Below are 13104 nucleotides of genomic sequence, written 5' to 3'. Positions count from 1 at the left end.
TTGTTGTGAGGGTTATATAATTAGTACATTGGACATACTTGGAACAGTGTCTGACACATATCTCTAGACTTAACCTATAGCACTCATGCAGCACAAAAACCTGTTCTCTCCCCAAAAAGGGGGAGGAATGGAAAAACAGAAAGAAAGTACAAGGGGCGCCTGGGTGGCTCAGTCGGTTAAACGTCTGACTCTTGATTTGGGCTCAGGTCATGATCTCATGGTTCGTGAGATCAAGCCCTGTGTCGTGAGATCAACTGGGTTTCGTGCTGACAGTGTGGAGCCTGCTTGGGATTCTTTGTCTCCTCTCTCTCTGCCCCTTCCCCCACTAATGTGTGTGCTCTCTCTCTCTCTCTCAAAAACAAATTAACATTTAAAACAACTTAAAAAAACCCCACAAAATCACACTGACAAGGACAAAGAATAAAGACCAAGTGTGGCATTCTGTGTTTAGCTGTGTATGCAATCTCTACAGGTGTAAATAGCCAAATCTTCTGAAAGCATTCTTCTTTGCAGAGGTCCATCTTTGGTCATGATTCTGACCAAGTGGAATGCTGTTTCAGACTGGAGACGATTGATGGGTCCTGTAGACCCAGATGAAGCAAAACTACTGTCCCCAGATTCTATCCGAGCCCAGTTTGGAACAAGTGTTTTGAAAAATGCTGTCCATGGATCATCTAATATCCAAGAAGCAATGGAGACCATCGATCAAATGTTTGAAATGTTGGTTCCCAAGAACCCTGAGGGAAACTAAAGTACGGTACCTTTTAAATGATTGTTTTCTTTTCTTTGCTTGTTACTGTGATTGAGCCCAGGATGAGACTGTCCCAGAAGGACCAGAACTTTTCCCATATGTCTGAATCAAACTTTATTTCTTGCCGGACACACTGTGCTATTCCATAACAGCCTTGAAGCTACATAATACGTATATGGATTGAGTTTGCTTAGCTGTTGATAGGAAGCTTGAAAACTTTTCTGTCCTGGGCCATGTGGGAGACAGAGCCTAAGTTAAGTGACTTTTCCCATAAAACCTACTTTCCTTTATTTTTAAAGCAGGCTCACATACACTTGTGTGGCTCTGACTGCTGACTGGAATAGGACTGTATATGGACTCTTTGCATGTCGAGGGTTGTCCCCCCTTGGATGACCCAAACTGAGAGTCAGTATCCAGAACATAATGAGAAAGCAGTGTGAAGTGGAGAAACCCATCCACACCCAGCCAGGTTCCTTGGGGAGAGAAGAGTACCTTTTTCCCTTAATACTGTCATTTAGGCTATATTTCTCCAGGTATAAGCACATTGTATGAAAATATTAGATGCATAAAATAAAAATAAATTTGGGCAAAGGGAGCCTCATTCCATACGTCTCACTCAATTACAGACCGAGGCATGAGTGTACAACCCATAAACATTTATGTTGGGAAAATATGTATCGTGTGTCTGCTTGAACTGTAGGTTCTTGGTTGATACAAAAAAAATGGCTGAGTGAAGGCTGTTACCTTCAGGAAAGGGCAAATCTAGCGGGGAGACAAAACTCACAGAAACAACATCTGATTATAATCACTGTGGGACAGTACATTATTAAACATGTCACTGATGGATGACTACGTGGGGATAGATGTTATAGCAACCTGGTGTAGATCTATGCTAACATCTGCATATCCCTCCTTTTTTGATGAGGGGAGCATTATGAATAATATAGAGGATTTCAAATTAGTGTATAATTAAGTGCTGAATTGACAGGTGTATGTTTGATGGTTAGGCGTTGGAGAAGGTAAGGAATGAAATCAGTCTTGAGAAATAAGGAGGATTTTCAAAATCAGAGGTAAGGAAGCAAGAAAGAGAATTCAGTGTTGTTGTTTTTTTATTTTTTATTTTTAATTTTAAGTTTACTTATTTTGAGAGAGAGACAGAGAGAGTGAGTGGGGGAGGGACAAAGAGAAAGGAGGAAAGAGAGTATCCCAAGCAGGCTCTGCACTGTCAGCGAAGAGACGGATGCGGGGCTCAAAGTCACAAACTGCAAGTTCATGACCTGAGCCGAAACCAAGAGTCTACGCTTAACTGACTGAGCCCACCCCAAGAATTCAGTTTTGTTTTTTTTTAATTTTTTTTTTAACGTTTATTTATTTTTGAGGCAGAGAGAGACAGAGCATGAATGGGGGAGGGGCAGAGAGAGAGGGAGACACAGAATCGGAAGCAGGCTCCAGGCTCTGAGCCATCAGCCCAGAGCCCGATGCGGGGCTTGAACTCACGGACCGCGAGATCGTGACCTGAGCTGAAGTCGGACGCTTAACCGACTGTGCCACCCAGGCGCCCCCCCAAGAATTCAGTTTTAAAAGTTTCGAAACTATCATATATGCATACACTTGATGCTTATATATAAAGACACGTTGCTGGTTTCTGTCTTACTATGTCTACGATACCATATCTACTATACTCTATCATATCACCTTAAGGTATTGTTGGCCTGTTTTAGACATTCAAGAATAAGTTATGCAGCTCTTGCTATATGCCAGACGTTGTTGCAAGACTGAATGTACACAGTCCTTGTCCTGAAACTCTAGAACTCTAAAAGAAGGAGATAGAAAATTAACATGTGTTCTACAGTTCTTAGGGGATAAGCACATAGGGGTAAGTGCTCCATGGAGGAGATGGAGAGGGAAAATGAGATGCAGGCTCTCCAGGCAGGAGGCATTGCAATAACATGAAAGATTACAGCAACCCGAACTAAGGTAGAAATGGTGAGTTAGTGATAAGGGGAATGATAAGAGAATTGTTAGAAGTCATCAAGACTTGATGACTGACTACCACTCTACCAAATAAGTGGGAAAAATAAAAGCTTCCTGGCCTGAGTAACTGAGGAAATGACCTAGCCATTTCCAGACAAAGAACCCAGAAGAGAGAAGTTGGTTGGAAGAAAATATTATGAGTTCTGTTCTGGTCCTGTTGAGAAGAAGGCATCTGAGTTGAGAGTAAGTGTGGCCCTCAGAGCAGGGGCAGGTCAAGAGGGCTCCATTGGAGTGATGTCAGCAAGATGGTGACGCAGGCGGCTCCAAGCTCCCATCCTTCCGCAAGAATAAACAACCAGAAGCTGTCAGAACCAACTTTATCAGAACTCTGGAAAACACCAAAGGTTTACAGCCAGGTGTGTGCTGAATCAACAAAAAGCCAACTTAAAAATGATATCATTTTGTGACGTTTTAATGTACCCTACATTTCCCCAGCATGGTGACAGTCTTGAAGATCACGGCCTATTCCTGGTGTGTAACCCTTGTCTCTGGCTCCAGAGAGAATAGAACAGATACCATTTGCAAATCACTGTGTGTTTTTCTGTTCTAACCTATCTGGAGGCTACCTGAAGGATAACAAAAGGCACTCATCTCTATTTCACCAAACCTGGAGACAACTCAGGGAAGAAAGGTGTTGGGCATTGATTAAAAACACTGTATGGTGGGCACCTGGGTGGCTTAGTTGGTTAAGTGTCCAATTCTGTTCAGGTCGTGATCTCACAGTTCATGAGCTCGAGATCCACACTGGGCTTTCTGCAATCAATACAGTGTCCATTTTGGATCCTCTGTCCCCTCTCTCTCTCTGCCCCTTCCCTGCTTATGCTCTCTCTCTCTCTCTCAAAAATAAATACACATTAAAAGAATAACATTGCATGGTGATCAAAAACCCCACTGCTGTTTGAGGCCAAAGATTATGTTTGAGACATACAATGGAGCACCTAAAGCCAGGGAGGAAAAGCTGGGGAGGGGGATTTTCTTTGGGAAATTGGGGCATTCAAAAGCAGTAATGCATACTGGGGATACATATTCGGAAAATATTTGAGAGACCCTGTGTTTTCACTACTGGCTGATAGGCTCAGTACAAACAGGAAGTTAAGGCTGAGACAGAATTGTAAAAGGCCTGGCTAAGTGTTTGAAATGCTGCAGCACAGAGTCAATCTACAAAGACTTGGAGAAGTGGTTTTTTGTTGTTTTTCAACTCCTGACTTTCAAGGAAGTCTTAGTTAAAACATTGGCTTAACACAAACCAAGTCTTCACCAATCAAGAGCCAACCCTGGGGAAAAGGGAATATCTGATTTCCAGAGTTACCACACTGTAATAATTGAATGTCCAATTTTCTTTTTATTTTTTTTAATTAAAAAAAAAATTTTTTTTTAACATTTATTTTTGAGACAGAGAGAGGACAGAGTATGAACGGGGGAGGGTCAGAGAGAGGGAGACACAGAATCGGAAGCAGGCTCCAGACTCTGAGCTGTCAGCACAGAGCCTGACACAGGGCTCGAACTCACGGACCGCGAGATCATGACCTGAGCCGAAGTCGACCGCTTAACCGACTGAGCCACCCAGGCGCCCCTTGAATGTCCAATTTTCAATAACAGCAACAAAAAAATCAGAGAATAGAAAATATGGCCCATTCACAGGAAGAAAAGTTGACAGAAACCATCCCTGAGGAAGCCCAGACATTGGACTTACTGGATAAAGACTTTAAATCACTGTCTTAATATGCTCAAAGGGTTAAAGGAAACCATGGGACAAAAACTAAAGGAAATCAGGAAATCAGAAAAATAATGTATGAACAAAATGAGAATATGAATAAAGAGAAACTAACAATAAACCAACTAGGAATCCCAGAGCTGAAAAATGCAATAACTGAATTGAAATATTCACTAGAGGGGTTCAAGACAAATTTGAGCAGGCAGAAGAAAAAAATCAGTGAACTAGAAGATAGGACAGTAAGAAGTTTCCAGTCTTAGGAGTTGAAATTAAGAAAGAAAAAGAACAAAAGTGGACAGAGTCTATGGGATCTCTGGGACACTATCATTTAGGCCAACATATGCATTATGGGAATTCCTGAAGGAAAAGGAAGAATACTTGAAGAAATAATGGCTGAAAACTTCCCAAATATAATGAAATTCCTTAATCTACACATCCAAGAAGCTCAAAGAATCACAAGCAGAATAAACTCAAAGAGAGCCACACTGAGGCACATTATAGTCAAATTGTCAAAAGCCAAAACCAAAGAATCTTAATATTACTAAGAAAGAAATGACTTACTATGTACATGGAATCCTCAATAACAGCTTGTTTCTCATAAGAAGCCACGGAGACCAGAAGGCAATGGGATAACACATTCAAAGTATTGAGAGGAAAACAAAAACAAAAACAAAAACAAAAAATCTGTCAACCAAGATTTCTATATTTGGCAAAAGTATCCTTCAGGAGTAAAAGTGGAATTAAGACATTCCCAAGTTAACAAAAACTAAAGGAGTTTGTTACTAATAGATCTGTCTACAAGCAATGCTAAAGGGAGTACTTTAAACTAAAATGAGGGGCATCTGGGTACCTTGATCAGTTAAGTGCCCTACTTTGGCTCAGGTCATGATCTCACAGTTCCTGAATTTGAGCCCCATATTGGGTTCTCTGCTGTCAGCACGGAAATTGCTTTGGATCCTCTGTCTCCCTCTCTTTCTCTGCCCCTCCCTTGCTCGTGCTCTCTCTCTCTCTCAAACATAAACATTAAAAAAATAAACTGAAATGAGAGGACCCTAGACAATAACTCAAAGCCATGTGAAGAAATAAAGCACATTGGTAATAACAACTACATAAGTAAATGTGAAAGCCAGTAAAATTGCACTTTTGGTTTCTAACTCCCCCTTGTTCTCCTAGAATATATAAAAGACAATGATAAAATAATGACGATAAACATATGTTTATGGGCACACTGTATACAAACATGTACAATCTGCGATGATAATTATATAAAAGAATAGGAGTAGAGAATACTATTGAAACTAAGTTGATATTATTCAAACAGGGTTGTTATAAGTTTAAGTATGCTAATTGTAATTCTCAAGGTAACCAAAGGAATAAAAATGGTGCACTACACACAAAAAAATCGAATACAAAAGAAGCCAATAGTGGAGGGAAAATAACACATAGGACATATAGAAAACATACAGCCAAATGGCAGAAATAAGTCCTTTTGAATTGGTAATTATTTTAAAATGTATGTGGAGTAAATTGTCCAATATAAAGGCAGAACTTGGTGGAATGGATCAAAACATGGATTCATCTATATGCTGTCTATAAGACTCACTTAAGACCCAAAGACACAAAGAGCTTGAAAGTGAAAGGATGGAAATATATATATTTAATACAAATAGTAACTAAAAGAGAGCTAGGGTAGCTTATCAGAAAAATATATCTGCTGTCAAAAAAGTGTACAAGAGACATAAGAAGACATTATATATTGAGAAAGATTCATCAACAAGGTATAACAATTAGAAGCATACACATTCATAACAACAGAGGCCCAAAATATATGAAGCATCCTTTGACAGAACTGAAGGGAGAAATGGACAGTTCCACAATAATAGTTGGAGACTTCAGTGTCCATCTTTCAATAATGGATAGAACAAGACAAAAGATCAATAAGAAAAGGGAGGACTTGAATAATGCTATAGTCCAATTAGACCTAAAAGATATGTATTCCACCAATCAGCAGTAGAATATACATTCTTCTCAAGTACACCAGGCATATGCTCTAAGATAAACCGTATGTTAGACCACCAAAAAGTCTTAATAGATTTTTAAAATATTAGAATCATATGAAGTATCTTTTCTGACTATAACGGAATGATACTAGAAATCGATAACAGAAGGAAAACTAGAAAGCTCATGAATATGTAGAAACCAACACACTTTTAGAGCCAATGGTTAGAGAAGAAATCACCAGAGAAATTAGAAAATGCTTTGAGATGAATGAAAATGAAATCACAATACCAAAACGTGTGGGATGCAGCAGAAGCAGTGTCAAGAGGGAATTTTTGAACAATAAAGTATTAGATTAACAATCTCAAATTAACAAACTAAATTTGCACTGTCAGGAACTAGAAAAAGAAGAAACAGATCAAACCCAAATTTAGCAGAAGGAAAGAAATAATAAAGATTAGAGTGGAGGCAAATGATATGGAGAATATAAACTCAATATCAAAAATCAACAAAATCAAAAGATTGTCCTTTGAAAAGATCAAAAGCCTTGACAAAAGAAAGGTCCTGCCAGCATGGTAGTGGAGAAGGTAAAACAGGACATGCCCCTGCAGCAGGGTGGCGGGGGGTGGGGGGGTGAGGGGGTGATGGGTCCGTGACTACAAGTGAAACCTTCTGTGCTGGGACTGTTGAGCTGCAGGATGTTTGCTGTGGGCTTCGGGACCTTGCTCTTTGGGTACTGGAGCATGATGACGTGGAACCCAGTGTAGGCACCTGAAGACTGAGGACTTCAAGACCCTCATGGCACTGATGCCACTGTTTCAGACAGAGAAGGAACAGAGGGTCCTACAAGATGCTTTGGGAGAACCTGGAGGAAGAGACCTCCTGGAAAGACGTGCCTGCCTGGAAGGTGGGTAAGTCTGTGTTCTACACAATGTGCTGGGTAACGCCTGTGATGGGCAAGCTCTAAGGGCTGCCCATGAAGGAGGAGATTTCTCAGCTGCCTATGGCTTCATATGGTATCCATAGGGGCTTGCACCGCTTGGAACACTGGACCCCTGCATCCTCCCCACTGGGAAAGAATAAGTGCTCAGGAGACCTGGAAAAAAAAAAAAAGATGAAAATTACTAAAATCAGAAGTGAAAGAAGGGACGTTCTACTGCTGAATTTACAAAAATATAAAGGATTATAAGAATTCTACGAACAATCGTACACCATTAAATTGGATAAATAAGGTGAAATGCAAATTCCTGGGAAGACACAAAATGCCAAAACTGGCTCAAGAAGAAACAGAAAATCTGAATAGACCTATAACAAGGAAGGAGAACAAATCAGTAATGAAAACCTTGCCAAAAAAGAAAAACCCAGAACCAGATGGCTTCAGATAGAATTCTCCATTCATTGAGAATTCTATCAAACAATTAAATAAGAATTAACTCCAATTCTCAAGCTCCACAAAAGAATTGAAAAGGAGGCAAAGCTTAACTCATTCTGTGGGGTCAGCGTTACCCTGATACAAGAGCCAGACAAAGAGGGAAAAAGAAGACTACATAACAATAAGCCTTATGAATATATCAACTCTAAAATCCTCGGTAAAATACTAGCACACCGAATTCAACAGCATATTAGAAGGATTATATACCATGATCAAGTGAGATTTATTTTAGGAATATGAGAGTAGTTCAACATATGAATATCAAGGAATGTAACACACCACACTAATAGAATGAAGGAGAAAACAGATATTATCTCAACTGAAACAGAAAAAGCATTCAACAAAATCCAACACCCCTTCATGATAAAAACGCTCAATAAATTAGGAATATAAAGAACTTCCCCAACATGATAAAGGCCATATGTGAAAAATCCACAGCTGACATTATACTACAATAGTGAAAGACCGAAAGCTTTTCTTCTAAGATCAAGATCCTGACTTTACCCACTTCTATTTAGCATAGTATTGGAAGGTCTAGCCAGAGCAATTAGGCAAGAAAAAGAAATAAAAGCATCCAAATTGGAATATTATTAGCAGGTAGCGTGATCTTGTATCTAATAAACTCTGAAGAATCACACACATACAAAAAATTGTTGGAGCTAATTCTGTAAAAGTTCAGGATACAAATCAACACACAAAAATCATTCATGTTTCTATGTACTAACAATGAAAAAAAATCCCAAAAGGAGATTAATTAAGCAATTCAATTTACCATAGCATAAAAAAAATAATAAAATACTTAGGGAGAAATTTAGTCAGTGTACAAGCACAAGACTTTTACACTGAAAGATATAAAACAATGCTGGAAGAAACTAAGGAAGATGTAAATAAATAGAAAGACACTCTGTGTTCATGGCTTGGAAAACTTAGTATTGTGAAGATTACAGTGCTACGCAAAGTGGTCTACAGATTCAACGAAAGCCCTAAAAAATCCCTTTGGTGTTTTTTACAAAGGTGGAAAAACCCATCCTAAAATTCATATGAAATTTCAAAGCACTCAGAATAGCCAACACAATCTTGAAAAACAACAAAGTTGGAGCACTCCCACCTCCTGATTTCAAAAGTTATTACAAAGAGACAGTAGTCAAAACAATGCGGTAGTGGCATAAGGATAGACAAATGGAATAGAATTGAGAACCCATGAATAAAACTTCACTTTATGGTTAGTTGATGTTCAACAAAGGATGCCAAGATCATTCAGTAAAATGAGAACAGTCTCTTCAATAAATAGTACTGGAAAGACTAGACATCTACATTTAAAATAATAAAGTTGGGGGGCACCCCAGTGGCTTAGTCCATTGAGCATTCGACTTCGGCTCGGGTCATTATCTTGTGGTTTGTGAGTTCGAGCCCTACATTGGGCTCACTGCTGTCAGCGCAGAGCCTGCTTCAGATCCTCTGTCCCCCCCCTCTCTCTGCCCCAACCCCACTTGTGCTCTCTCTCTCAAAAATAAACAGTAAAAAAATTTAAATAATGAAGTTGGACCATTACCTTACACTATATACAAAAATTAATTCAAAGTTGATCAAAGATCTACTTTTAAGAGCTGAAACTATAAAACTCTTAGAAAAAAAACATAGGGGTGAATCTGTTGGACCTTGGATTAGGCAGTGATTTTTTAAATATGCCAAAGGCACTGGCAACAAAAGAAAAAATAAAATGGTCTTAATCAAAAATAAAAATTTTGTTCATCAAAGGAAACTATGAAGAGAGTGACAAGACAACCCACAGAATGGAAGGAAATATTTGCAAATTCTACGTCTGATAGGGGTTTAATATCAGAAATGGAAAAGGCTTGAACAGACATTTCTCCAAAGAAGATCAACCACTGGCCAACAAGCACATGAAAAGATTCCCAACACAATTAGTCCTTAGAGAAATGAAAATCACAACCAAAATGAGATGTCACTGCACACCTAACTACGATGGCTATAATAAAAAAAGGACTATAACAAGTGTTGGTAAGGATGTGGAGAAATGGGGACCCTTACACATGATGGTGGGAATATAAAATGGAGCAGCTACTATGGACGACAGCGTGGTAGTTCCTCAAAATGTTAAACATAGAATTATATGTGACCCAGCAACTCCACTCCTAGATATATATCCAAGAAAATTGAAATCAGGGATACAAACATATACTTGTAACACCAATATTCATAGCAGCATTATATACAATAGCCAAAGGGTGGAAACAACCCAAGTGTCCATCAACAGAAGGATGGATAAACAAAAATGGTATATACCTACAATGGAATATTATTTATTCCTCTCTCTGTCTCTCTGTCTCTCTCTCCTTCTGCCCCTCCCCCCTCGCATGTGTGCACATTCATGCTGTCTCACTCTCTCAAAAAAAAATAATTTTTTTAAAAAAAATTTAAGAAAGGAGGGGCGCCTGGGTGGCTCAGTCGGTTAAACGTCTGACTTCCACTCAGGTCATGATCTCGCGCTCCGTGAGCTCAAGCCCTGCGTCGGGCTCTGTGCTGACAGCTCAGAGCCCGGAGCCTGTTTCAGATTCTGTGTCTCCCTGTCTCTCTGACCCTCCCCCATTCACGCTATGTCTCTCTCTGTCTCAAAAACAAATAAACGTTAAAAAAAAAATTAAGAAAAAAAAGAAGAAAAAATTTAACAAAGGAAATAGGTTGTGATAGTTGCAAACAATGCAGACATACTTAAAACCACTGATTTGTATACTTGAAAATAGTTAAAATTGTAAATTTTATGTTCTATATATTTTACCACAATAAAAATATCTTAAAAGTAAAATAAAGAATAGTTCCTCAGGAGAGCACAAAGATCCCTCCCAACAGAGTTCTCCAAACCCCCTCCTCAAATGATACAAAATGAAGCTTGCCTCACAACACATTAAAAAAAAAATGCGTGTAATCCCAACATCAAAATCCTTAAATAGTAAGCCTTTACTAAAGTTTCTTGAAGAGATACCAAATAAAGGAATTTTTTTTTCAAACAAAATATAACACCACCACCACCACCACCACCACCAAGAAATTCCTAAAACTCCTTGTTGGACACCGCTGTCCCCAGAATCCCTCTGGGCCCTGCAACTCCTTCCCCAGTCATCACCTCCTGCTCTTGACTTTCCTGCATGTTCCATAAAGAGCTGCACACTCAGGCCTGTTGTCTTCTGCAGCTCCCTCCAAATTCTATTTCCCACCTGTGGCTTAACCAGCAATTCTGAACCCTTGAAAGGATCAGGTAGAAAGCTGCAGTTACTCACAGTGAATGTTTTTAATTAACCCTGTCCACAGAATTTGTTCATTCACTTATTGGGTTGAAAACCCATGCTGATTATTTACTTGCTGAATCAGGCAGTATTCTCGGCAAAGAAAAGAGACCATCTCCCAAGTGTGATTTACCACGTGTCAGGGATTTGTGTGCAAAATGGAAACACACAACTGCTCTAAAGTTAGTTTTCTGTGTATCTCATCAAGTATATTCTTTCTTTCTTAGAACTTTGAGAAGATAATGCATGTAAGTTCGCACTGACATACAAGCATGTGGCACAGCTTCCTGGGAGGAATAAAAAGGAAGATACTCTCTGGAGGAAAACTCAATGTTACCTCAAGTTAAAAACTCACCTCAAAGTGAAAAACGTATGGGTGTGCATGATAACAATAAAACAGGTAACCTTCAAACAAATCTTAATGTTTATTTTTACCCTATCTTTCTGAGAGGATTTAAGGTGGCTTGTGTAAATGCCGCCCGGATCCAGCAACATAATTGGGGAGGAACGTGGAATGTGGGGAAGAAGAGTGTAGGATGGATCCAGTGAAGCCAGGAGCGGAGTTGTAGACGAAATGCATACGAGGCCCTAATGTGTATTTAGAGGTGGCCAAAAATTTGACTCTAAGCCTTTCAGCAATGAACTCTGAAGAGGTGTCGCATCAGTTTACATAATTTGCCATCTAACTACAGGACGGTGAGGTCATGCGCCTTGTTTCCTGATGCTAAGACAAGGCAAGTCTCTTCAGGGATGCAGTGGATAAAAGCCAGAGTTTTCCCTGGTTTTGGCATTTCCTCCTCTCAGGATGTAATCTGATGATGGTTACTACGGTGATGCGCTTAAGCTTTTAGCCAGAGTTAGGTGTAAATCCCAGCCTGCTGGCTCTGAATCCTCCTTTTCATTCCACTCAAGAGAACATACTGGAAAGCAAGTGAGCAGAAATGATGTTCTTGTAAGATTAACTTTTCATCCTGATTTTTAAACTATAATGTTAACAAAGATACAAACTTTGATCGTTTAGCATTCTTTTTATTGTGATAAGAACACTGAACACTGAGCTCTATCCTCGTAACAAAATTTTAAGGGTACAGTGCTTTATTGTTGGCTTGTAGGTACAATGTTAAATAGCAGATCTCTAGAGCTTATTCATCTTACTTCGCTGAAACTTTAGGTCAGTTGATTAATACTCCCCATTTCCCCCTCTCCTGGGCCCCTGGTAACCACCGTTCCCATCTTTGATTTTATGAATAGGACTACTCATGTGGAATAACGTAGTTCTCATTTTCTGTGTCCGCCTTATTTCACTCAACGTACTCCTTTCAAGGTCCATCCACGTTGTCACATTTTGCAGAATTTCCATATTTTTTTAAGGCTAAATAATATTTTATTGTACGTGTGCAGCACATTTTCTTTATCCATTCATCTGTCAATAGACATTTCGGTTGTTCACACGTTAGCTTTTGTAATTAGTGCTGCACTGAATGTGGGAAAGGTAATATCAAGATCCCGTTTTTAATTATTTTGGATACATACCCAGAAGTGGGATTCTTGAATAATATGGTGGTTCTATATTTTTTGGTAGTTCTATTTTTTAATTTTTGAGGAACCTCCGTACAGTTTTCCAAAGCAACTGGGCCAGTTTGCATTCCCACCAAGAGTGCCAGCAAGGTCTCCAGTTTGTCCACATCCTAACAGAGACACACATATATACCATCCCAGCAGGTGTAAGATGGCATCTCACTGTGGCTTTGATTTGCATTTCCTTGGTGATAAGTGACAACGGACATTTCTTCATATACCCGTTGGCCATTTGCATGTCTTCTTTGGAGAAAAGTCTGTTCAAGTCCTTAGCCCATTTTATTTATTTCTT

General features: G+C 39.3%; 1 protein-coding gene across 5 annotated transcripts in view; it reads left to right on the top strand.

Annotated features, from left to right (window-relative positions):
* The window catches only part of NME8 (NME/NM23 family member 8), a 54299-nt gene extending 42649 nt beyond the window's left edge, over positions 1 to 11650 (top strand). For 3 of the 5 annotated variants that reach the window (XM_049641324.1, XM_049641320.1, XM_049641321.1), the window contains 2 exons: positions 514 to 752; positions 11462 to 11650. In XM_049641324.1, the coding sequence (XP_049497281.1) occupies positions 514 to 751 (238 nt within the window). In that variant the 3' untranslated portion in view covers position 752; positions 11462 to 11650. Of the gene's footprint in view, positions 1 to 513; positions 753 to 2879; positions 3142 to 9687; positions 9952 to 11461 lie in introns of all 5 variants that reach the window. The other 2 variants (XM_049641323.1, XM_049641322.1) reach the window with 2 other exon arrangements.
* The last annotated feature ends 1454 nt before the right edge of the window (positions 11651 to 13104 follow it).

Source organism: Panthera uncia, chromosome A2, assembly GCF_023721935.1.
Source record: "Panthera uncia isolate 11264 chromosome A2, Puncia_PCG_1.0, whole genome shotgun sequence".
Classification (NCBI taxonomy): Eukaryota; Metazoa; Chordata; class Mammalia; order Carnivora; family Felidae; genus Panthera; species Panthera uncia.
This window is presented reverse-complemented; position numbering and strand designations above follow the sequence as displayed.